This window comes from Herpailurus yagouaroundi, unplaced genomic scaffold (assembly GCF_014898765.1).
Source record: "Herpailurus yagouaroundi ecotype Mexico unplaced genomic scaffold, PumYag 166, whole genome shotgun sequence".
Classification (NCBI taxonomy): domain Eukaryota; kingdom Metazoa; phylum Chordata; class Mammalia; order Carnivora; family Felidae; genus Herpailurus; species Herpailurus yagouaroundi.
Genome location: NW_024412407.1, coordinates 21,333,583 through 21,358,944, shown reverse-complemented (window position 1 = coordinate 21,358,944; position 25,362 = coordinate 21,333,583). Strand labels below are relative to the sequence as shown.

At 38.8% G+C, this 25,362-nt stretch overlaps 1 protein-coding gene and 1 long non-coding RNA gene across 9 annotated transcripts in view; one reads left to right on the top strand and one right to left on the bottom strand.

The window, feature by feature from the left end:
* LOC121038788 (uncharacterized) overlaps window positions 1-25,362 on the bottom strand; it is a 109,059-nt gene that overhangs the window by 11,616 nt on the left and 72,081 nt on the right. The gene's annotated exons all lie outside the window — the stretch shown is intronic.
* BMAL2 (basic helix-loop-helix ARNT like 2) overlaps window positions 1-25,362 on the top strand; it is a 125,237-nt gene that overhangs the window by 73,405 nt on the left and 26,470 nt on the right. For 7 of the 8 annotated variants that reach the window (XM_040488587.1, XM_040488585.1, XM_040488586.1 and 4 more), the window contains 3 exons: window positions 1,749-1,841; window positions 4,289-4,403; window positions 5,202-5,345. In XM_040488587.1, coding sequence (XP_040344521.1) covers window positions 1,749-1,841; window positions 4,289-4,403; window positions 5,202-5,345 — 352 coding nt within the window. The remainder of the gene's footprint in view (window positions 1-1,748; window positions 1,842-4,288; window positions 4,404-5,201; window positions 5,346-25,362) is intronic. The other variant, XM_040488588.1, reaches the window with a different exon arrangement.

Genomic DNA, 25,362 nt, shown 5'->3' with positions numbered 1-25,362 from the left:
GTGGGGCTCAAACTCACAAACCCTGAGAACATGACCTGAGCTGAAACCAAGTCAGACGCTCAACTGACTGAGCCACCCAGCCGCCCCTAAAAGGCCCTTCTTTTATTTGAGCAGCTGTATGTATGTATTTATTGGGGGGGGGGGGGGGGGGGGGGGCGCGGGGGGAGAAGAAAGAGAATTTTAAGCAGGCTCCACATCCAGTACAGAGCCCAACTCAGGGCTCCATCTCATGACCATGAATTCATGACCGGAGCTGAAATCAAGAGTCAGACACGTAACTGACTGAGCCACCCAGGCACCCCTGAACAGCTGAATTTAAATATGATATTCCTGATAGAAATATAAAGGATTTTTTTTTGAAGATCAAGATTTTAATGTTTATTTATTTTTAATTAATTTATTTTTTTAATGTTTATTTATTTTTGAGACAGAGACAGAGCATGAATGGGGGAGGGTCAGAGAGAGGAGGAGACACAGAATCCGAAACAGGCTCCAGGCTCTGAGCTGTCAGCACAGAGCCCGATGCGGGGCTCAAACTCACAGACCGCGAGATCATGACCTGAGCCAAAGTTGGACACTCAACCGACTGAGCCACCCAGGCGCCCCAATGTTTATTTATTTTTGAGAGAGACAGAGCATGAGCAGGGGAGGGGCAGAGCTAGAGGGGAACACAGAATCCAAAGTAGGCTCCAGGCTCTGAGCTGTCAGCACAGAGCCTGACATGGGGCTTGAACCCACAAACCGCAAGATCATGACCTGAGCTGAAGTCAGACGCTTAACCCACTGAGCCACCCAGGTGCCCCGAAGATGAAGATTTTTAAAGTTAGAAAAATGTATAATATGCTTTGGAAACTTTCTCACCAATCTTTAGGTGTTTCTTTCATTCATAATATATACTGGTTCTGCCCTTATAGAATATGTCTGCCTAAGTCACTTCATGTTTGTTTCAAGTTAGTAGAAATTAATCAAGGAAATGTCCAATGGAGTGCCAGACTCATCCTGTGTCCATACATATCCATTTCCATATAGGTTGCTTCCCAAAGGATGTCCTGGGCAGATTTCAGTGGGAGTAGCTGATGTTAGAATTTTTTTAATTTAGTTTTAAATGAGCGGCACCTTATCATAATTCAAAAAGTATATCTATCGTAGGATGTCTTCTCTTTTCCTTGTCCCTAGTCTACACAGTCCCTTCATCTCAGAACATCCTCGGGAAAGTGTTATGGATGTGTTTTGATATCTTTTTAGTTTCTGTATGCGGTATAGAATTTGGTATAGGTGTTTTTTGTATTAGAAAATCTCTCAACCATATATTCCATGGCTAAACTTTCCATGTCAAAAACGAGTTTAGATTGGAGTTCATTCAATTTGATGTTCCTCACAAATCCTTTTACATCTTAAGAAAATTTCCTAATTTTACTAGCTCTATGAACACTCTTAGTTTTTTTTGTTTTGTTTTGTTTTGTTAAGTTTGAGAGACACAGAGAGATTGTGAGCGGGGTAGGGGCAAAGAGAGAGGGAGAATCTCAAGCGGGCTCTGTTATGTCAGCACAGAGCCTGATGCGGGACTTAAACTCATGAACTGTGAGATCACGATCTGAACCAATTCAAGAGTCTGATGCTCAACCAACTGAGCCACCCAGCTGCCCCAACCACTCTTAGTTTTATCGCTACAGCAATTTCACAGTCTCTGAATGTGTGTAAGAAAGAAGATATTTAAAAATATTTACTTTTATATTTTTAAATCCTAGACTGCAGAAGGCTTCCTATTTGTGGTTGGATGTGAAAGAGGAAAAATTCTCTTCGTTTCAAAATCAGTCTCCAAAACACTTAATTATGATCAGGTATCCAAAACTGAGGATATTTTCCGCCTGATGTTTAATTTTTTTTGAACACTTATTTCTGGGTTCTCTTCCTGAACCCTGTCTTCCCACTGTGCTGGGGGCTAAGGTTTGCTTGATTAGAAGAACTCCAAGAGAGATGGAAAGATGTATGGAAAGAGTATGGGTGTTTATTACTGACAAGAGTGTTCACTTCTTGACCTCCAGCAAGTTAATTTTCCTGAGCCTGAACTTTCTCTTAAGTAAAAAGGGGAAATGGTTACATGGGTCTCTTAGGATGTAAAGACATAGCTGTCATATTTGAGACTGTCTGAAAAATGTTAGTTGCCCTTCTGTTTCCTCCAAAAGACAGCATTATTATATATTATTAGGTTATATGCATTGCATGTTAGCTTTTGCTCTAATCTCTGGCAACAAACTCTAAAATACATCTTTTATTTATCTAGCTTTGTAATCTCTTTACCTCCTCATTCCTGAACACCATTTAATTTAAATTAATAAATTAATACTTGCCAGTAATAAAAAAGTTACTCAAAAGCTATAGCACTAACAATAATCCACCAGAGTGAATAAACTAGCACCTGTGGTCTCCTTTATTCATTTTAAGTTTATTTATTTATTTTGAGAGGGAAAGAGAGAGAGAGAGAGAGAGAATCCCAAGAAGGCTCCTTGCTGTCAGTGCAGAGCCTGACGTGGGGCTCCATCTCATGCACCGTGAGATCATGCTGTGGTCTCCTTTAAAATAGAAATCAGGGGCGCCTGGGTGGCGCAGTCGGTTAAGCGTCCGACTTCAGCCAGGTCACGATCTCGCGGTCCGTGAGTTTGAGCCCTGCGTCGGGCTCTGGGCTGATGGCTCAGAGCCTGGAGCCTGTTTCCGATTCTGTGTCTTCCTCTCTCTCTGCCCCTCCCCCGTTCATGCTCTGTCTCTCTCTGTCCCAAAAAATAAATAAATGTTGAAAAAAAAAATTAAAAAAAATAAAATAAAATAAAATAGAAATCAAATTGACCATGGGTTTAATCTTAAATAACTCCCATTAATTTCACCTATTTTCTCCCCAAACATGAAAATTTGGAGAGATACAAGATTCATAGATAAAAAGAAGAGGTGCTGCGAACTTACTTATGGAAGGAGTAAGAACCCAATGAATCATACAGCTGGTTTTAGCTTCCTAAGGGACACAAAAGCAGGACAAGACGTGGTTATTTTCCAACAGAAGATAGAGAACACCATGCACACACACATGTGAAGATAACAATTCAGGATAGCACATAAGTTCCAAATTAGTGACATGGAATCCAGTCCCCCTGGGCACTGACTACTCAGGAGGACACTGAAATCCGCACCATCATATGGGGTCTGGTCCTCAGCTTTTTAGACTCATAAACCAGGTTTTCTTTGAGGCAAAGAGTTATGGGTATAAACTTCTATTAACCAATGACACAGTAGATTGATTTATAAAATGCTAGTTTTAAAAATATGAGATATCTAACTGCCACCAGGCTAATTGTATCAGCTGGTCCATTTGTTCTGCCTTCTATAATATCTACCTAGCTAATAAAGGATTTCACAAGAAGGGTAATCACTGTGGGTCGGGGAAGGCTTCACATACAAAGTAGAATGTCTGCTTAGGCTTTAAGATGAGCAGACAAGGGAAGGAAGACATTTCAAGTTGAGGAGGGAGTCTGGGGAGTAAAAGGCAATTGACTAGAGTGGCTAGGGAATTTTGAGTTTGTAGAGAAAGGAGTAATGAATTCTAGATGATGAGACCATACAAGTAAAAGCATAGAGTAGGAATGCTCTACATATTGGGAGAAGGGGAATGGGAAATGGAAGGTGTTCCAGGTTTTTTTTTTTTTTAACGTTTATTTATTAGAGAGAGGGGGAGAGAGCAAGAATCCCAAGTAGACTGCACACTGTCAGTGCAGAGCCCAAGGAGGGGCTGGATCTCATGAACTGCCGGATCATGACCTGAACTGAAACAAAGCGTCGGACACTTAACTGACTGAGCCACCCAGGCACCCCAAATTCTGTTTTTTAATAGTATAGTGATTTTTTTTTAAATCTGAGTCACACCATAAAATTACAGATTCTCTGTGACTTCCATAGTATATTATAATGACAATCTCTTTACTTTTACCACGTAAAAAAAGTTTAAATCATAATAAGATTTAGAAGTAACAAGTGAATTGGGGGATGTTCACAAGAGTCCACTGAACATTAGCAATTACGTGTCTGTGATTTGTGTGTTTCCAGATACGGTTTTGTGTGCATGTGTTTCTATCTACAAGTATCACCCTGCTTTTAACACTAAGTTAATGTCACACAGTGCAGTAGATGTATTTTTGAGCTTAAGAAAAAGCCACTTTAACAGTTTTTACCATACATTTATATGAAGAAATGTAGAAAAACTGTGGTACTAATTTTAAACAAACATCTACCTTATAAATAGGCTAGCTTGACTGGACAAAGCTTATTTGACTTCTTACATCCAAAAGATGTTGCCAAAGTAAAGGAGCAACTTTCTTCTGATATTTCACCAAGGGAGAAGCTGATCGATGCCAAAAGTAAGTGCTCATCTCAGTATGCCTGTGATTTTATGTAAATATGATACTTACTTAAAAGCACAACTACATAATATTTTGAAAATTAGGCAATTATGGTTTTATAAAGAGGAGATTTAGTAAACTTTACAATCATTAACCTCAGAGCTCAAAAAAACAGTATAACTAGAGAATTCCTTCATATTCGTATGAAGATGCTTTGGGGAATATGTGATTATTTCATATTCACTATTTTTCATATGCTAATACAATCTTTATAAGAAAGTATCATTTGGGATTAAAAAAATTGCAGGAGTTTCCATTATTCAGCTACATGCTGATAAACAATTCTCTTTCTTATATGGGTTAGGTTTACTCAGTTTGAAAGACCTTGGTAACTGTACTTTGGAAGTGTAAATATGTTTATCTTCTCTGAAAAGACCTCCCTGAAAATGTTTAGTGCCAAACAATTATTTATACTGTACTGATGCTTTATGCCATTGATTACTACTAGAGTTAAGGGGTTTTTTTTTTCATTAAAATTTTTTAAAATTTCATTTCTTTTAGATTTCTTTTATTTCTACACCCAGGGCAAAAAAAGGAAGATAAATTACAAGTGTTTAGAAGGTATAAAAATATGATTCCTTAACAAATGCTCTTTTTGGTATATTTCACTTTGTGGTTTACTGTACAATGATGCCATTGCTTTAACCATTTTTCTTTTTCAATTTTCAACACATTTGAAACGTGTCCCTTGACATTTCTTATCTATATGAAAAATTTCTTTTCCACCTGTTCTCCTGCCCCCTCCTGCCATGAAAGCTGATTTGCAAGTTCGTAGTAATTTCCACAGTGGAAGGAGTCACGTGTATTCTGGCTTGAGACGATCCTTTTTTTGTCGGATAAGGCGTTGTAAAATCTCTGTCAAAGAAGAGCATGAATGCTTATCCACCTCAAAGAAAAAAGGTATCATCATCTTAAGATGTCAAATGATTTAAGGCATGCGTATAAAATTAGCGTCCTAAAAACTTTCTATACAGAAATAATAAAGTGTATGGGCAAGGCAAATAATTGAGGCCAAAAGCATCAAAGGAAATAAGGTTGTTTTTTAACCAGAATTACTAAGACTGGCTCATCATATCTTTCAAATTTATCAGGTAATTACATATTTTATGTATTGCCCAAGTTTTTAATGGTGCTGTTGGAATCAAATGGCAATCAAATGGGAAGAGATTGAAATAAAACTTTTGTTATGAAATACCATTGTTACTTTTAAAATATAAAAGGTAAGTCCTTAAAGAAAAACTGTAATAGTACAAGAGCCCGATTTGATTAATTGGTGAAAGTTTTTTAAGATGTTTCAATTCTTTTAGTTCTTTGGTAAATATTTCTAGTTCTGTTTTCTTCTGATTCTTTTATAGGTTTGTCCTATTTACATTTTGAACTGAGTTAACACTCATCTATTTTACTTAACCGAGAAACTCCAGGGACTACAAAATGTCTCACACTTTTTTGCCTAAGAATATATTAACCTATTATGTATAGGATTTCCTATGCAAATTTTAATGTGAGATTTGCTTTCATATCCTTTAAAAGGATATTTATATAGGGGCGCCTGGGTAGCTTAGTTGGTTAAGTGTCAGACTCTTGATTTGGGCTCAGGTCATGATCTCACAATTCGTAAGTTCAAGCCCCACATCGGGCCCCGCACTGACATTGTGGAGCCTGCTTGGGATTCCCTTTCTCTCCCTCTGCCCTTCCCCAACTTGTGCTCCTGTTCTCTAGCTCTCTCTCTCAGAATATATAATATCTCAGAGATATTTATAAAAATCTCAGGATAGTTCTATAGAGCTGGAAGATTCTATTTATTTACAAGTTTTGGTAAGTCTTTTTTGGTGACCACCCAAAATGATAATCACTAAATACTTATTAAGTATATTTCTGTGCCAGATCAGATACTGTGCTAAGTGTTTTAATTCCCACGAAAACACTATTCTCACCCCTGATTTAGAATCAAAGAAGAGAGACTTGAAGAGATTCAATAACTTGCAGAAAGGGAAGTAGGCAAAACTCACACTCAAACCTAAATCCCCTACTCGTCTGTTACACTCTAAAGAAACATAAGTGGAATGAATCAGCAGTCATAAGAGAGGAACTGTTTTAATCCATCAATTGCTGCCCTCTTGCGCTTGGCTCTGAGTGCAAGAGTTGCCCCCTGGGGGTGAAGTCACAACTGACCTGGTAATGAAGAGGCTGTGGAATCCAGCTGACTGTGATCAAATTTTGCTTTATCACTTGCTAGCTCTGTAGTAGTGAACAAGTTTCTTAATTTTTTTTTTTCAACGTTTATTTTTGGGACAGAGAGAGACAGAGCATGAATGGGGGAGGGGCAGAGAGAGAGGGAGACACAGAATCGGAAACAGGCTCCAGGCTCTGAGCCATCAGCCCAGAGCCCGACGCGGGGCTCGAACTCACAGACCGTGAGATCGTGACCTGCCTGAAGTCGGACGCTTAACTGACTGCGCCACCCAGGCGCCCCTGAACAAGTTTCTTAATCCCTCTGAGCCAAGTTTCCTTATCTATAAAATGAGATTATTCACAGGATTGTATGTTTTGTGGAGTAGGTAAGTGCATTGATTCTGGAACCAAACTGTTGAGGTTTAAATCCTAACTTGTGATTAACTTTGTGACTTAAGATAAATTACTAAATCCTTCTGGGTCTTACTCTTTTCAACTATAAAAGGAAAATTATAGAACTTCCTAGGGTAGTTATTAGGATGAAAAGAGTTAATACATGTGATGTGCTTACCATGGTTCTTAGCATAGTAACACTAGATAAATGTTAGGGGCTGTTATGAGTATTACTAGAAGTAATGCATGTAAACTCTTAGGACCGTGCAAGCAGATGGTGTTGTCATTACCTCAGGGTGCCTGTTTTCTCTGCCTTCCTTCCGAAGTCAGCCAACTCATCTTATAGTTGACATTGCCATATAATGTAGAACTAGTCTCCAAGGACAAGAATATTCCTTCTGCATGGATGGTCCAAGGAGTCATGCTCCATGTAGACCCTGGACTGTAGTACATTTTACCCTTAGGATTTAACTGGAAGTAAACCAATATCATATTGGGTAGATCCAACCATAAGTGAATCCCTTAATCTATACAGCAATCCATGTGAGAGAAAAACATGGCAGCCAATGCAACTGCTATAACATGACTGAGATCTCGGTGGTGTTTTACACAAGGTGTAAGTTGAGTAAAGTCTAAAATTATCAGGTTTTGTGAGACCCTGAACTCACCTCCTCCACAGACACACCAAATCTATGCTTATTTATAGAGCACTTCCTCCTAAAGAAGATCTGAGGGCTGACTGAACAGCTTCTGCACAATACAAGACCACATACAGAATGGCACAGTTACGAAGGGAAACCCTAGCCGACACTGTGAACTGTAGTGGGGAGGAATAGTACTGAGGGACTCTGAGGAGATTTTTCTGCCCTGGGACACACAAAAAAGCCACACTTTCAACATTTTTTTTTGTTTGTTTGTTTTTTATTTTTATTTTTATTTTTGGGACAGAGAGAGACAGAGCATGAACGGGGGAGGGGCAGAGAGAGAGGGAGACACAGAATTGGAAACAGGCTCCAGGCTCTGAGCCATCAGCCCAGAGCCTACGTGGGGCTCGAACTCACGGACCGCGAGATCGTGACCTGGTTGAAGTCGGACGCTTAACCGACTGCGCCACCCAGGCGCCCCAAAAAGCCACACTTTAAAAGTGCAACTAGAATATACAGGAACGAGCCCTACAACCCTGTCAAATGTCAGGGAGCTACTGGAACTGTCTCCAAGTCAGAGAGGCTGATGAACATTATGGTTCACATTCCTCCTCCAACTTGATAGTATGGATGAGAGCAGAGTCTGGGTAATCTAGCTGGCCTTCTGCCTCATTGAGCCCCAGACCCCTAGTCTACACGAGCCCGGTTGTCCCACTAAGGCAGCTCCACAACAGTGCAGAACAGGACACCCATGGTCACCTCACTACAGCTCCAGCTGCTTTGCCAAGGTGACACAAGTACAAAGCACACTGGAATACTCCAGGCCCACATCACTTCAGTTCCAAACAGTTTGCTAGGGCATCCTGGCGCTCTGGGAACACCTGGTCCATACCCATCACATCATTTGCTCTGCTAGAGCAACTTGTATGCTGAACCCTCGCATACTGTGGCTTGCACCCACTTCAGCTTCAGCTATCCTGCCTGAGCATCCTCTGTGCAGAGAGCCCTGAGATCACCCCAGCCCATGTCTACACTTCAGTTTCAGCTATCCTGCCAGGATTCCCTCTGTGCAGAGAGCTCCAGGACCCACTAGCTGGTATACACTTCTCTTTCAGTTGTGCTACCAGAATACCTTCTTTGTGGAGAATCCAGGGACCTCCCTAGCTTATGTCCACTTGAGCTGTCCCACTGGGGCACTTTCTGTGCAGATGGTCCTAAGTCCACCTCAATTCATGCCCAGTTTAGCTCTGGCATCCCACCAGGGCAGTCCCAGCATGGAGTGCCCTAGGACCCTCATTGACACCAGCTACAGTTCCAACCAGCCAAAGTCGCCAGATACAGAGTCCACACAGGGAATGACCATACACAAGACCACTCCTTCAAGTTTAGGAAAAATAGCTGTTCTACCTAATTCATAGAAACAAACACAGAAAGTCAGGCAAAATAGGGAGATAGAGGAATCTGCTCCAAATGAAAGAACCTCAGAAAAAGAACTAAATGAAATGGAGTTAAGTAATATGCCTGTTAAAGGGTTTAGAGTGACGATCATAAAGATGTTCACCATGGGGCGCCTGGGGGGCGCAGTCGGTTAAGCATCCGACTTCAGCCAGGTCACGATCTCGCGGTCCGTGAGTTTGAGCCCCGCGTCAGGCTCTGGGCTGATGGCTCAGAGCCTGGAGCCTGTTTCCGATTCTGTGTCTCCCTCTCTCTCTGCCCCTCCCCCGTTCATGCTCTGCCTCTCTCTGTCCCAAAAATAAATAAACGTTGAAAAAAAAAATTAAAAAAAAAAAAAGATGTTCACCAGATTGGAGAAAAGAGTGGAAGAGCTCAGTGAGAACTTCAACAAAGACAGAAAATATAAAAGAAAACTATCAGAGTTGAAGAATACAATTTCTGAAATGAAAAATACACTAGAGGGAATCAACAGATTAATAGATGCAGAAAAACTGATCAGCAGTCTGGAAGATAGGGTAATGGAATGCACCCAAGCTGAAGAGCAAGAAGAAAAAAAGAACTTTAAAAAGAGAGGATAGGTAAGGGATCTCTTCAACAACATCAAGCAAACAAACATTCACATTATAGGAGTCCCGGGAGGAAGGGAGGGAGAGAGAGAGAAAAGAAAAGAAAAGAAAGAAAGAAGCAGAACACTTATTTGAAGAAATCTCTATTTCAGGGAAGGAAACAGCTGTCCAGATTCAAGAGGCACAAGAGTCCCAAAGAAGATGAACCCAAGGAGGTCTGCACCAGACACATCATAACTAAAATGTTAACAATTAAAGAGAGAATTTTAAAAGTAGTGAGAGAGAGGGGTACCTGGGTGGCTCAGTCGGTTGAGCATCCGACTTTGGCTCAGGTCATGATCTCGCAGTCTGTGAGTTCAAGCCCCACGTCAGGCTCTGTGCTGACAGCTCAGAGCCTGGAGCCTGCTTCGGATTCTGTGTCTCCCTCACTCTATTACCCTCCCCTGCTCATGCTCTCTCTCTCTGTCAAAAATAAATAAACATTAAAAAATTAAAATAAAAGTAGTGAGAGAGAAGTAATGTGCCACACAAGGGAAACCCCATAAGGCTATTGACTGATTATGGAGTTGAAATTTTGCAGGCCAGAAGGGAGTGGCATGATATATTCAAAGTGCTGAAAAGAAAAAAAAAATCTACAACCAGGAATACTCTACCTAGCAAGGTTATCATTAGGAATTGAAAGAGAAATAGAGTTCCCAGACAAATAAAAGTTAAAGGACATCATCACCACTAAACTAGCATTACAAGAAAAGTTAAAGGGACTTCTTGAAGTGGAAAAGAAGCCATACTTAGAAGAAAATTATGAATATCAAGATATAAAATATGACAACATATAAATAAAATGGGGAAAGGAGTAAAAATAAATATTTTAGAATATGTTCAAACTTAAGTGACCATCAACTTAATATGGGCTGCTATATACTTAGGATATTATATATGAACCCCATGGTAACCACAAACCAAACAACTGTAATAGGTACATATAACATAGAAAGAAAGCCAAGCAGGGCGCCTGGGTGGCGCAGTCGGTTAAGCGTCCGACTTCAGCCAGGTCACGATCTCGCGGTCCGTGAGTTTGAGCCCCGCGTCGGGCTCTGGGCTGATGGCTCAGAGCCTGGAGCCTGTTTCTGATTCTGTGTCTCCCTCTCTCTCTGCCCCTCGCCCGTTCATGCTCTGTCTCTCTCTGTCCCAAAAATAAATAAACGTTGAAAGAAAGCCAAACAAAACACTAAAAGTCATCAATCATAAGGCAAGAGAGCAAGAGAAGAACTACAAAAACTACCAGAAAACAATAAACAAAATGGCAATAAGTACATACCTATCAATAATTACTTTAAATGTTAATGGTCTGAATGTTCCAATCAAGGACATAGAGTGATTCCATGGATTAAAAAAACAACACCCTTCTATATGCTGCCTACAAAAGGCTCACTTCAGACCTAAAGACCAATACAGACTTCAAGTGAAGGGATGAAAAAAGATATTCTATGCAAATAGAAGCAAAACAAAAACAAACAAAAAAACCTTGGGTTAGCAGTACTTGTATCAAACAAAATAGACTTTAACATGGAGACCGTAACAAGCGACAAAAGGGGCAATACATAATGATAAAGGGATTAATCCGAGAGGATAGAACAATTGTAAGTATTCATTCATCCAACATAGGAATACCTAAATACATAAAGCAAATATTAACAGATATAGAGGGAGAAATGGACAATAAAATAATAGTATACAATATAATATATACACAGTAATACAAAAATAGTAGAGGACTTTAACACCCCCCTTACATCAATGGATAGATTATCCATGTAGAAATCAGTAAGGAAACAGTGTCTTTGACACATTAGACTAGATGAACTTAACAGATACATACAGAACATTTCATCCAAAAACAGAATACACATTCTTTTCAAGTACACATGGGGCATTCTCCAAGATAAATCACATGTAGACCACAAAGCAAGTCTCCACAAATTTAAGAGAATAGAAATTATACACACATCTTTTCCAACCACAACAATATGACACTAGAAATCAATCACAACAAAAAACTCTTAAAAACAAACACATGAAGACTAAACAATATGCCACTTAACAGTCAATGGGTCAACAAAGAAATCAGAGAGGAAATTTAAAAAAATACATGGAGACAAATAAAAATGTAAACACAATGGTCCAAAATTTTGGAGTGAAAGTACTTCTGAGGTAAGTTCAAAGCAATACAAGCCTTCCTAAAAAACAACAACAACAACAACAACAACAAAAAAACTCAAATAGTCTAACCTTACACCTAAAACAATGAGAAAAAGAATAAAGCCCAAGGTGAGTAGAAGGAAATATGAAGAGCAGTACAGAAACAAGTGAAAGAAAATCCAGAAAAGATCAAAGAAACCAAGAGCTACTTCTTTGAAAAGATAAAATTGATAAGCTGTTAGTCAAACTCCTCAAAAAGAGGTCCCAAACAGAAATGAGAAGTGTCAACCAGGCAATTAGAGAAGAAATTTAAAAATATAGGAAACAAATGAAAATGAAAATACAATAATCCAAAAGCTTTGGGGTGCAGCAAAGGCAGTCCTGAGAGGAAAATACATTGCAATCAGGCCTATCTCAAGAAACAAGAAAAATCCCAAATACAAAATCTAACAGCACACCTAAAGGAAATAGAAGCAGAACAGTAAAGATACCCCAAACCCAGCAGAAGAAGAGAAATAATAAAGATCAGAGCAGAAATAAACAATATAGAATCTAAAAGAACAGTAGAGCAGATCAATGAAACCAAGAGTTGGTTTTTTGAAAATATAAACAAAATTGATAAACCTCTAGCCAGGCTTCTCAAAAAGGAAAGGGAGATGACCCAAATTGATAAAATCATGAATGAAAATGGAATTATTATAACCAATCCCTCAGAAATAAAAGCAATTATCAGGGAATACTATGAAAAATTATATGCCAACAAAATGGACAACCTGGAAGCAATGGACAAATTCCTAAACACCCACACATTTCCAAAACTCAAACAGGAAGAAATAGAAAGCTTGAACAGATCCATAATGAGCGAAGAAATTGAATCAGTTATCAAAAATCTCCCAACAAATAAGAGTCCAGGACCAGATGGCTTCCCAGAGGAATTCTACCATTTAAAGCAGAGATAATACCCATCCTTCTCAAACTAGTCTAAAACATAGAAAGGGAAGGAAAACTTCCAGACTCATTCTATGAAGCCAGGATTACTTTGATTCCTAAACCGGACAGAGACCCAGCAAAAAAGAACTATAGGCCAATATCCCTGATGAATATGAATGCAAAAATTCTCAATAAGATACTAGCAAATCGAATTCAACAGCATATAAAAAGAATTATTCACCATGATCAAGTGGGATTCATTCCTGGGCTGCAGGGCTGGTTCAACATTCGCAAATCAATCCATGCGATACATCACATTTATAAAAGATAAGAACCATATGATCCTGTCAATCGATGAAGAAACAGCATTTGACAAAATTCAGCACCCTTTCTTAATAAAAACCCTCGAAAAAGTGGGGATAGAAGGAACATACTTAAACATCATAAAAGCCATTTATGAAAAGCCCACAGCTAATATCATCCTCAATGGGGAAAAACTGAGAGCTTTCTCCCTGAGATCAGGAACACGACAGGGATGCCCACTCTCACCGCTGTTGTTTAACATAGTGTTGGAAGTTCTAGCATCAGCAATCAGACAGCAAAAGGAAATCAAAGGCATCAAAATTGGCAAAGATGAAGTCAAGCTTTCGCTTTTTGCAGATGACATGATATTATACATGGAAAATCCGACAGACTCCACCAGAAGTCTGCTAGAACTGATACATGAATTTAGCAAAGTTGCAGGATACAAAATCAATGTACAGAAATCAGTTGCATTCTTATACACTAATAATGAAGCAACAGAAAGACAAATAAAGAAACTGATCCCATTCACAATTGCACCAAGAAGCATAAATTACCTAGAAATATACCTAACCAAAAGATGTAAAAGATCTGTATGCTGAAAACTATAGAAAGCTTATGAAGGAAATTGAAGAAGATATAAAGAAATGGAAAAACATTCCATGTTCATGGGTTGGAAGAATAAATATTGTTAAAATGTCAATACTACCCAAAGCTATCTACGCATTCAATGCAATTCAAAAATTTGTATGGAACCACAAAAGACCCCGAATAGCCAAAGTAATTTTGAAGAAGAAGGCCAAAGCAGGAGGTATCACAATCCCAGAGTTTAGCCCCTACTACAAAGCTGTCATCATCAAGACAGCATGGTATTGGCGCAAAAAGACACATAGACCAATGGAATAGAATAGAAACCCCAGAAGTAGACCCACAAACGTATGGCCAACTAATCTTTGACAAAGCAGGAAAGAATATCCAATGGAAAAAAGACAGTCTCTTTAACAAATGGTGCTGGGAGAACTAGACAGCAACATGCAGAAGGATGAAACTAGACCACTTTCTTACACCACTCACAAAAACAAACTCAAAATGGATAAAGGACCTGAATGTGAGACAGGAAACCATCAAAACCCTAGAGGAGAAAGCTGGGAAAAACCTCTCTGACATCAGCCGCAGCAGTTCCTTACTTGACACATCCCCAAAGGCAAGGCAATTAAAAGCAAAAATGAACTATTGGGACTTCACAAAGATAAAAAGCTTCTGTACAGCAAAGGAAACAACCAACAAAACTAAAAGGCAACCAACCGAATGGGAAAAGATATTTGCAAATGACATATCGGACAAAGGGCTAGTATCCAAAACCTATAAAGAGCTCACCAAACTCCACACCCATAAAACATAATCCAGTGAAGAAATGGGCAGAAAACATGAATAGACACTTCTCTAAAGAAGACATCCAGATGGCCAACAGGCACATGAAAAGATGCTCAACGTCGCTCCTCATCAGGGAAATACAAATCAAAACCACACTCAGATATCACCTCACGCCTGTCAGAGTGGCCAAAATGAACAAATCAGGAGACTATAGATGCTGGAGAGGATGTGGAGAAACGGGAACCCTCCTGCACTGTTGGTGGGAATGCAAACTGGTGCAGCCGCTCTGGAAAACAGTGTGGAGGTTCCTCAAAAAATTAAAAACAGATCTACCCTATGACCCAGCAATAGCCCTGCTAGGAATTTACCCAAGGGATACAGGAGTGCTGATGCATAGGGGCACTTGTACCCCAATGTTGATAGCAGCACTCTCAACAATAGCCAAATTATGGAAAGAGCCTAAATGTCCACCAACTGATGAATGGATAAAGAAATTGAGGTTTATATACACAGTGGAATACTACGTGACAATGAGAAAGAATGAAATATGGCCTTTTGTAGCAACGTGGATGGAACTGGAGAGTGTGATGCTAAGTGAAATAAGTCATACAGAGAAAGACAGATACCATATGTTTTCACTCTTATGTGGATCCTGAGAAACTTGGCAGAAGTCCATGGGGGAGGGAAAGAAACAAAAAAAGAGGTTGGAGAGGGAGAGAGCCAAAGCATAGGAGACTCGTGAAAACTGAGAATAAACTGAGGGTTGATGGGGGTGGAAGGGAGGGAAGGGTGGGTGATGGGTATTGAGGAGGGTACCTTTTGGGATGAGCACTGGGTGTTGTAAGGAAACCAGTTTGACAAATTTCATATTAAAAAAAAAAAAAACCTGCCATATTTTATTTCCTGGGCAGACATCACGTTTTTATAAAAAGAATAAAATGCTGAGTATGCATTCCAGCCATTAAAAAAAAAAAAAAAAAAAAAGGAAATGAGAAGTAATTGCTAACAGCACAGAAATACAAAGGATTATTTTATTTGTATGTATGAAGAATTATATGCCAACAAATTGGATAACCTACAAGAAATGGATAAATTCCTAGAAACACACAATCTTCCAAAACTGAATCAGGAAGAAATAGAAAATCTGAACAGAACAGTTACTAGTAATGAAATGGAATTGGTAATTTAAAAACTCCCAACAAATAAAAGTCCAGGATGGATTAACAGGTGAATTCTATGTAACACTTAAAGAAGAACGATTACTGGCACTGTGCTGACAGCTCAAAGCCTGGAGCCTGCTTCAGATTCTGTGTGTGTGTCTCTCTCTCTCTGTCCCTTCCCCACTTGTGCTCTTTCAAAAATAAATGTAAAAAAAAAAAAAAGAAAGAAAGATTACCTATTCCCCTCAAACTATTCCAAAAAAATAGAAGAGAAAGGAATGCCTGCAAGTTTATTTGATAAGGCCAGCATTACTCTCATACCAAAACAAGAAAAAGACTCTACAAAAAAAGGAAAATTACAGGCCAATATCTCTGATCAACATAGATGCAAAAGTCCTCAGGAAAATATTAGCCATCCAGATTCAATACATTAAAAGGATCAGTCAGCATGATCAAGTGGGATTTATTCCAGGGATGCAGAGTTGACTCAATATTTGCAAATCAATGAACTTGATACATCACATTAATCAAGATAAAAATCATGATCATCTCAATCGATACAGAAAAAGCATTTGACAAAATTCAACACCCATTCATGGGAAAAACTCTCATCAAAATGAGTTTTAAGGGTACATATCTCAATAAAGACCATATATGGCAAACCCAGAGCTGATATCATACTCAATCATGAAAAACAGAGCTTTTCCTCTAAGATCAGGAACAAGGATGTTCTACTTTTGCCACGTTTATTCAATATAGTACTGAGAGTTTTGACTACAGCTATCAGATAAGAAATAAAAGGTATCTGAATTAGTCAGGAAGAAGTAAAATGGTCACCTTTGCAGATGACATGATACTATACTTAGAAAACTCTAAAGACACTCAAAAAAACTAGAACTGATAAATGAATTCAGTAAAGTTGCAGGATATGAAATTTGTATACAGAAATTTGTTGTGTTTCTATACCCTAATAAGTAGCAGAGAGAAGAATTAAGCAAACAATTCCATTTATAATTGCATGCAAAACACTAAAATACCTAGGAATAAACTTAACCAAGAAGAAAAACCTATTCTTTGAAAACTACAAAATATTGGGGAAAGAAATTGAAGATGACACAAACAAGTGGAAAAACATACCATGCTCATGGATTTGAAGAATTAATATTGTTAAAATGTCTATACTACACAAAGCAATCTACAGATTTAGTGCAATCGCTATGAAAATACCAACAGCATTTTCACAGAACTAGAATAATTCTAAAATTTATATGGAACCATAAAAGACCACAATAGCCAAAGCTATCTTGAGGGGAAAAAAAAGCTGGAGATATTACAATCCCAAATTTCAAGATATACTACAAAGCTATAGTTATACAAACAGTATGGTTCTGGCACAAAAATAGATGTAGATCACTGGAACAGTACACAGAGCCCAGAAATAAACCCACCACTTATATGGTCAATGAATCTACAACAACAAAAATAATAATACACTATGGGGAAAAGACAATCTATTGAATTTATGGTGCTGAGAAATCTGGACAGCTACATGTAAAAGAACAAACCTGGACCACTTTCTTACACCATATACAAAAATAAAATCGATTAAAGACCTAAATGTGAGACCTGAAACCATAAAAATCCTAGAGGAAAACATAGGCAGTAATGCTTTGGGCATTGGCCTTAGCAACATTTGTCTGGCCAGATATGTTTCCTCAGGCAAGGGAAACAAAGACAAAAATGAACTATTGGGACTACAGCAAAATAAGTTTGAGAGAAATCATCAACAGAATGAAAAGGCAGCCTACTGAATGAGAGAAGGTACTTGCAAATGATATATCCAATAAGGAATTCATATTAAATCATACAAATAACTTATACAACTCAACATCAAAGAAATAATCAATTTAAAATGGGCAAAAAATAGACATTTTCCCAAAGCCATACAGATGGCCAATAGGTATATTCAAAGATGCTCAACAGGGGCACCTGGGTAGCTCAGTCGGTTAAGCGTCCAACTTCAGCTCAGGTCATGATCTCACAGTTGGCGGATTCAAGCTCCACGTCAGGTTCTGTGCTGACAGCTCGGAGCCTGGAGCCTGTTTTGGACTCTGTGTCTCCCTCTCTCTCTCTGCCCCTCCCCCATTCATGCTCTGTCTCCCCCCAAAATAAACATTTAGAAAGAGATGCTCAACATTTCTAATCATCAGGGAAATCCAAATCAAAAACACAATGAGATATCACCTTATACCTGTCAGAATGGCTGCAGTCAAAAAGACAACTGTTGGTGAAGATGTGAGAGAAAGGAACACTTGTGTACCTTTGGTGGGAATGTAAATTACTTGGAAAACACTATGGAGGTTTCTCAAAAAAGTAAGAATAGAAATACCGTGATCCAGTAATTCTACTTCTGAATATTTAACACCCCCCTCCCAGGAAATGAAGACGCCAATTTGAAAAAATATATGACCCCTATGTTTATTGCAGCATTATTTACAATAGCCAAGATATGGAAGCAAGCTAAGTGTCCATCAATAGATGAAGGGATAAAGAAGAAATAGTGTACACACACACATACACACAATATGGAATATTAATTCAGCCATAAAGGATGAGATCTTGAGATTGCAACAATATGCATGGATATAGAGGGTTTTATGCTAAGTAAAATAAGTCAGATTAAAGGCAAATACCATAGGAATTCACTTATATGTGGAATCAAAAACCAGAACAGACCCGTAAATACAAAGAACAAGCTGATAGTTGCCAGAGGAGAGATGGATGTTGGGGAGGAATGGACAAAGAGAAGTGAAGTGGGATAAACAGGCTTCCAGCTAAGGAATGAGTAAGTCATGGGGATACAAGGTACAGCATGGGGAATACAGTCAATAATATTGTTATAGTGCTGTATGCTAATTGCACTTGAGGAGAGCATAACATATAGACTTGTCAAATCCCTATGTTGTACACCTAAAACTAATGTAACATTATGTGTCAACTATATTTCAATTAAAAAAAAAGATTTTCAGAAAAATTTGTCTTCTGGGAATAGAAGAATTTCCAAATGGTCTAATTTAGTACTTGTATTTTAGTCATGTCTTTGCATTGGTGCATGGCTAGTGCCCAATTTAACCATACTTTTACTTCGGTAACACTTGATTTCACCCTCAGTGCTTCTAAACTTTGCAGCCTCACAGGTTTGATGCTCAACTTTTCTATTCTTTCTGATAACCACTGTTTTAGACTCCTCTCTCAAGTAAGAGATTATCTAGGAGCAGAAGAGGAGGAGAGAGCAAGGAAAGTAGAGGAAAACAGATGCCCTGGGCAGCAGTGTCCAAGATTGGTGCTGAAATTTTGTTGGTGGAGATTCTTCCTCACTTGCATTTTCTCATAGCTTCTGTCATAATCTTAGTTAAAAAAAAAAAAAAAACACAAAAAACCCTGCAAATTTGCTATGCTTAAGTAAAAGTGGTAGAGAGGCTTCTGGGTAGCTCATTCAGTTGAACATCGAACTCTTGATTTCAGCTCAGGCCATGATCCCAGTGTTGTGGGATCGAGCCACATATCAGGCTCTGTGCTGAGCATGGAGCCTGCTTAAGATTCTCTCTCTCTCTGTCTCTGTCTCTGTCTCTCTCCCCTCCCCACATTCCTCACCCCCACTGATGTTCACTCTAAAAAAAAAAAAGTAGAAGTGTGATACTATTGCCAAACATAGTAGTATCTAATTAAATAGATTTTGGTCAATAATTACTGAGTACCTACTATGTGCCAGGCACCATACCAAATGCAAAGGATACACTAAAAACAGACAAGTCATTGCTCTAGTGAACATTGTATTATAGACACAGGAGGCAGCCAGTCAACATGCAAATTAACGAATATTTTAGGTAGGGGGAAGTACAATGAGATCAATAATATGGAATAATGAGGACAGGGACTAGAAAGAGGTAGTTACTTCAGAATACTCAGAGAATGTCTCCTTAGGTGACATTTGATATCTGAGACCTGGATAATGAGAAGGAGCCAGCTATGCAAAAATCTCTGGGAAGAAATTCCTAACAGAAAGGAGACACTTGGCATTTGGGGGCACTTGGCAAAGAACAGTGTGACTACGCCCTAGATGCAGGAGATAGTGATAGGAAGGGAGGCAGTTGAAGCCAACTTTGGAGACCCATACGGGCTAGGGACCAGGTGTGCTGGTCATTGTTCAACAACCAGCTCTCTGCACACAGTTCTGATACGAATGTTGGTTGACATACTTTCCTTTACAGTAATAAGGTAAAAGTGAAATCATAAAGAAATGTTGTCAGGACATCACTCATTTTTTAAATTAGTGACTTTGCTGAAATGATAGTTTTTTAATATTAGAGGATTATTTACTCAATTTTTGTGCTATTTACTACATAACAACTAAAGGCACAACATGCTTTAACGTTTAATCTTCATTATTAATTTCTCCACCATTTTCATAGGTCTAGACAATCAGGGGAAAACAACTAAAGCCCTGATCTGTAGCTGTGCCAATATCTGTGGTGTAAGTAGTCACTCTTTTACCCACATGAGGCCACTGAATGTGGGACCGGGAAGGGATGCAAAGTAACACGCCATTATATGGTATTGTGTTAAAAAAAAAAAATTGTTTTTCAAGAAATACTTACTAAGTACACAGTATGGGCCAAACACTATTCCATTTGCTGGGGCCAAAGTAATGAACAAAACAAAAACTTTTTTGATGGTAATAAGTGTTATGAAGAAAAAGAAAATAGAATAAGAAGTTAGATTTAGAACCAGACCTTCACATCACTCTTTCACAATGTGTTAAAACATTGTCTTAAAAAATAATAAGCCATAATTATGTAGCTTCATTAAGATGTATTCTAATTTTTCAAGAACAAAAGTTTTACCATGAATAAAATGTTCTTAAAACAATGTTTTTCATCTTTTTTCTCTCATATTTTTAATTTTAGTTTTTGTGTTTTATAATACATATAATATATTGGTATAAGAGTAGATATATAAAGTGTATGCACATGAAAGGGCTTAAAATTTTTTTCATAGCATGCACAATAAAAAATGTTTGAAGGCCACTGCTTTAGCAATTAGATAAGTAACAGACGAGCCTTGGGGGTGCCCCTAGGAACATCTCTGCATTTTTAATAGGCCCCTAACCTGCTAGTAAGGAAGAACATTTCCGTGTTGTATTAGGTCCAGTGGGAGCTAAGTGGCCATTATGCAATAGATTATGAAGTACCAAATTAGACACCCTGAGTATACTCTCCGCCTTAGGATCTCTTGTGAACACCACACGAGAGCCAAGACATGTAGACCAGCTGGGAGAGCCTTAAGAAACATTTCAAAGGATCCGTCCCCTAACAAGGCAGACCCCACAGCATGATCAGTGGCAACATGAAAGATTTAAGAGGGCAGTTTGATAACATGCTTCACCATAGCAAAAGTTTATTCCTGAATTGAGAAGGTGCCAGTATGGAAGAGAAGATTGAGCCTATCAAGCCTATAACTCAGGCACCTACCCAAATGGCCCTGAAGGTTTACCAGCCTTCCATCTCTGAAACAGAATACCAGCAGCAACATGAGGCCACCCTACTGGAAGGAATGGAGAATGCAAGCCTAGTGGTAGATCCAGAACCATTAAAACACAGGCAACACTTCTTTCCAGGAAATCTTCCCTTTCTGGTTGGGTTAAGTCCCAGGTATGTACTTTTGATAGGTAACCCATTAATAATCCTAAGCTCTTTGCTGCACTGTATCACAATAATTTTTTGTATTTGCATCTCACACTAGAATGAGAGTTTCATATGTTTCTATGACGTCTGACACGTTGTAGACACTCATCTACTGAAAGCTCAAATGACCATCTTCTTGGGTTTTGTTTTGTTTTGTTTTCCCTGATTGACCACATAATTGCTCTCAGATCCACAAGAACAATGAAGAATCCAGTGAATTAATCTACATTATAATGTTTTTGTTTCACCCAAAAAGCAATCTAAACATTTTAAAAGATTTGACCCCAAGAAGTTTCAGTCAGGAGAGTGGGGCCACCATGATGTAATTAGTGCCCATATAAGAAGAGACAGCTGAGAGTTTACTGTCTCACATAGTGAGGTGGTAGGAGTCTACAAGCCAGAACAAGAACCCTCACCAGAACTCAGCTATTCAGTCATCCTGATCTCAAAATTCCAGCCTCCAGAGTTGTGAGGAAGTAAATCTGTTGTTCAAGCCACCTAGTCTGTGATGCTGTGTCATGGGAGCTCTGGCTAAGTAAGATAGGAAACAACTTGAATTTGAACATAATTCTCATGAGAAGTCAATCTGGAAAGGCTGTGCAGTGGGAACCAAAGGAATCTGGGTCTTGTTGAAAAAATCTGTGTTTATTGAATAGGCATTTTAAAATTTGGCTGGAAATACGGAACTACAAGTCGTAAGTTGGTGGTAGGACTCTACCTTGTCTAAATTCTATGCCACCTTAGATTTTTTGTTTTAGCCTTTGTGGAATTCTAGAACAGGATATATACATTCTTGAAGGATTTTTCTTAGATAAGGGCACTCAAGTAAGTGCCAAGAGAAAGGGCACTTTCTGTGTCTAGTCTCTTAACCCTTTGCAAACACACAAAAAGGAAATAAGATGCTCTCCATGGACTGCATAGTATGTTACAGTATTGTGAAGCATGGTTCCATGACAGTATTTGAAAATACTAAATCTTCCCTGATGAATATGGATGCAAAAACTCTCAATAAGATACTAGCAAATCGAATTCAACAGCATATAAAAAGAATTATTCACCATGATCAAGTGGGATTCATTCCTGGGCTGCAGGGCTGGTTCAACATCCTCAAATCAATCTGTGCGATACATCACATTAATAAAAGAAAAGATAAGAACCATATGATCCTGTCAATCGATGCAGAAAAGGCCTTTGACAAAATTCAGCACCCTTTCTTAATAAAAACCCTCGAGAAAGTGGGGATAGAAGGAACATACTTAAACATCATAAAAGCCATTTCTGAAAAGCCCACAGCTAATATCATCCTCAATGGGGAAAAACTGAGAGCTTTCTCCCTGAGATCAGGAACACGACAGGGATGCCCACTCTCACCGCTGTTGTTTAACATAGTGTTGGAAGTTCTAGCATCAGCAATCAGACAGCAAAAGGAAATCAAAGGCATCAAAATTGGCAAAGATGAAGTCAAGCTTTCACTTTTTGCAGATGACATGATACTGTACATGGAAAATCCGATAGACTCCACCAAAAGTCTGCTAGAACTGACACATGAATTCAGCAAAGTTGCAGGATACAAAATCAATGTACAGAAATCAGTTGCATTCTTATACACTAACAATGAAGCAACAGAAAGACAAAGAAACTGATCCCATTCACAATTGCACCAAGAAGCGTAAAATACCTAGGAATAAATCTAACCAAAGATGTAAAAGATCTGTATGCTGAAAACTATAGAAAGCTTATGAAGGTAATTGAAGAAGATATAAAGAAATGGAAAGACATTCCCTGCTCATGGATTAGAAGAATAAATATTGTCAAAATGTCAATACTACCCAAAGCTATCTACACATTCAGTGCAATCCCAATCGAAATTGCACCAGCATTCTTCTCGAAACTAGAACAAGCAATCCTAAAATTCATATGGAACCACAAAAGGCCCTGAATAGCCAAAGTAATTTTGAAGAAGACCAAAGCAAGAGGCATCACAATCCCAGACTTTAGCCTCTACTACAAAGCTGTCATCATCAAGACAGCATGGTATTGGCACAAAAACAGACACATAGACCAATGGAATAGAATAGAAACCCCAGAACTAGACCCACAAACGTATGGCCAACTCATCTTTGACAAAGCAGGAAAGAACATCCAATGGAAAGAAGTCTCTTTAACAAATGGTGCTGGGAGAACTGGACAGCAACATGCAGAAGAATGAAACTAGACCACTTTCTCACACCATTCACAAAAATAAACTCAAAATGGATAAAGGACCTGAATGTGAGACAGGAAACCATCAAAACCCTAGAGGAGAAAGCAGGAAAAGACCTCTCTGACTTCAGCCGTAGCAATTTCTTACTCGACACATCCCCAAAGGCAAGGGAATTAAAAACAAAAGTGAATTACTGGGACCTTATGAAGATAAAAAGCTTCTGCACAGAAAAGGAAACAACCAACAAAACTAAAAGGCAACCAACGGAATGGGAAAAGATATTTGCAAATGACATATCGGACAAAGGGCTAGTATCCAAAATCTATAAAGAGCTCACCAAACTCCACACCCGAAAAACAAATAACCCAGTGAAGAAATGGGCAGAAAACATGAATAGACACTTCTCTAAAGAAGACATCCGGATGGCCAACAGGCACATGAAAAGATGCTCACCGTCGCTCGTCAGGGCAATACAAATCAAAACCACACTCAGATATCACCTCACGCCTGTCAGAGTGACCAAAATGAACAAATCAGGAGACTATAGATGCTGGAGAGGATGTGGAGAAACGGGAACCCTCTTGCACTGTTGGTGGGAATGCAAATTGGTGCAGCCGCTCTGGAAAACAGTGTGGAGGTTCCTCAGAAAATTAAAAATAGACCTACCCTATGACCCAGCAGTAGCACTGCTAGGAATTTACCCAAGGGATACAGGAGTGCTGATGCATAGGGGCACTTGTACCCCAATGTTGATAGCAGCACTCTCAACAATAGCCAAATTATGGAAAGAGCCTAAATGTCCACCAACTGATGAATGGATAAAGAAATTGTGGTTTATATACACAATGGAGTACTACGTGGCAATGAGAAAGAATGAAATATGGCCTTTGTAGCAACGTGGATGGAACTGGAGAGTGTGATGCTAAGTGAAATAAGCCATACAGAGAAAGACAGATACCATATGTTTTCACTCTTATGTGGATCCTGAGAAACTTAACAGAAACCCATGGGGGAGGGGAAGGAAAATTAAAAAAAAAGAGGTTAGAGTGGGAGAGAGCCAAAGCATAAGAGACTCTTAAAAACTGAGAGCAAACTGAGGGTTGATGGGGGGTGGGAGGGAGGGAAGGGTGGGTGATGGGTGTTGAGGAGGGCACCTTTTGGGATGAGCACTTGGTGTTGTATGGAAACCAATCTGACAATAAATTTCATATATCGAAAAAAAAATACTAAATCTTAAGCAAAAAGACCTACATATAGCCATAGGTTAAAAAAAAAAAAAAATCCAAGCAGCATTTTTAAATAATGTCATAATCAAACTTTAATCTTCCTACATGATTTCTAAATGGAATTATTTTATTATAAGTTAGAAACGTATAGAAAAGACAGGGAAGATTTTTTTTTCTTTTTAAATAAATTTGGATAATCTTCCTGGAAAACTGTATCTATTTCAATTGCTAAATTAGAACTAATTCACATTTGAATTTTGTGATGAGTCAAAGGAAGTGGCTCTGCCTGGCAACAACCATGTTGGTAGACAGGCTTTCGGACAGAGCAGAAGGGGCCTGAAGTCTGAATTCAGTAGGGGCTGTTGAACACCTGTGCAACTGGAAGCAAATTCCTCAATATTTGAAGAATATATTTAGAGAGAGAGATTTTAAAGAGGTAATTAAGGTCAAATGAGGTTATGGAGTGGACCCCTAATCCAGTTTGGCCAGTTTCCACATAAGAAGGGGCAGAGACACCAAGGATGCACACACACAGAGAAGGGGCCCTA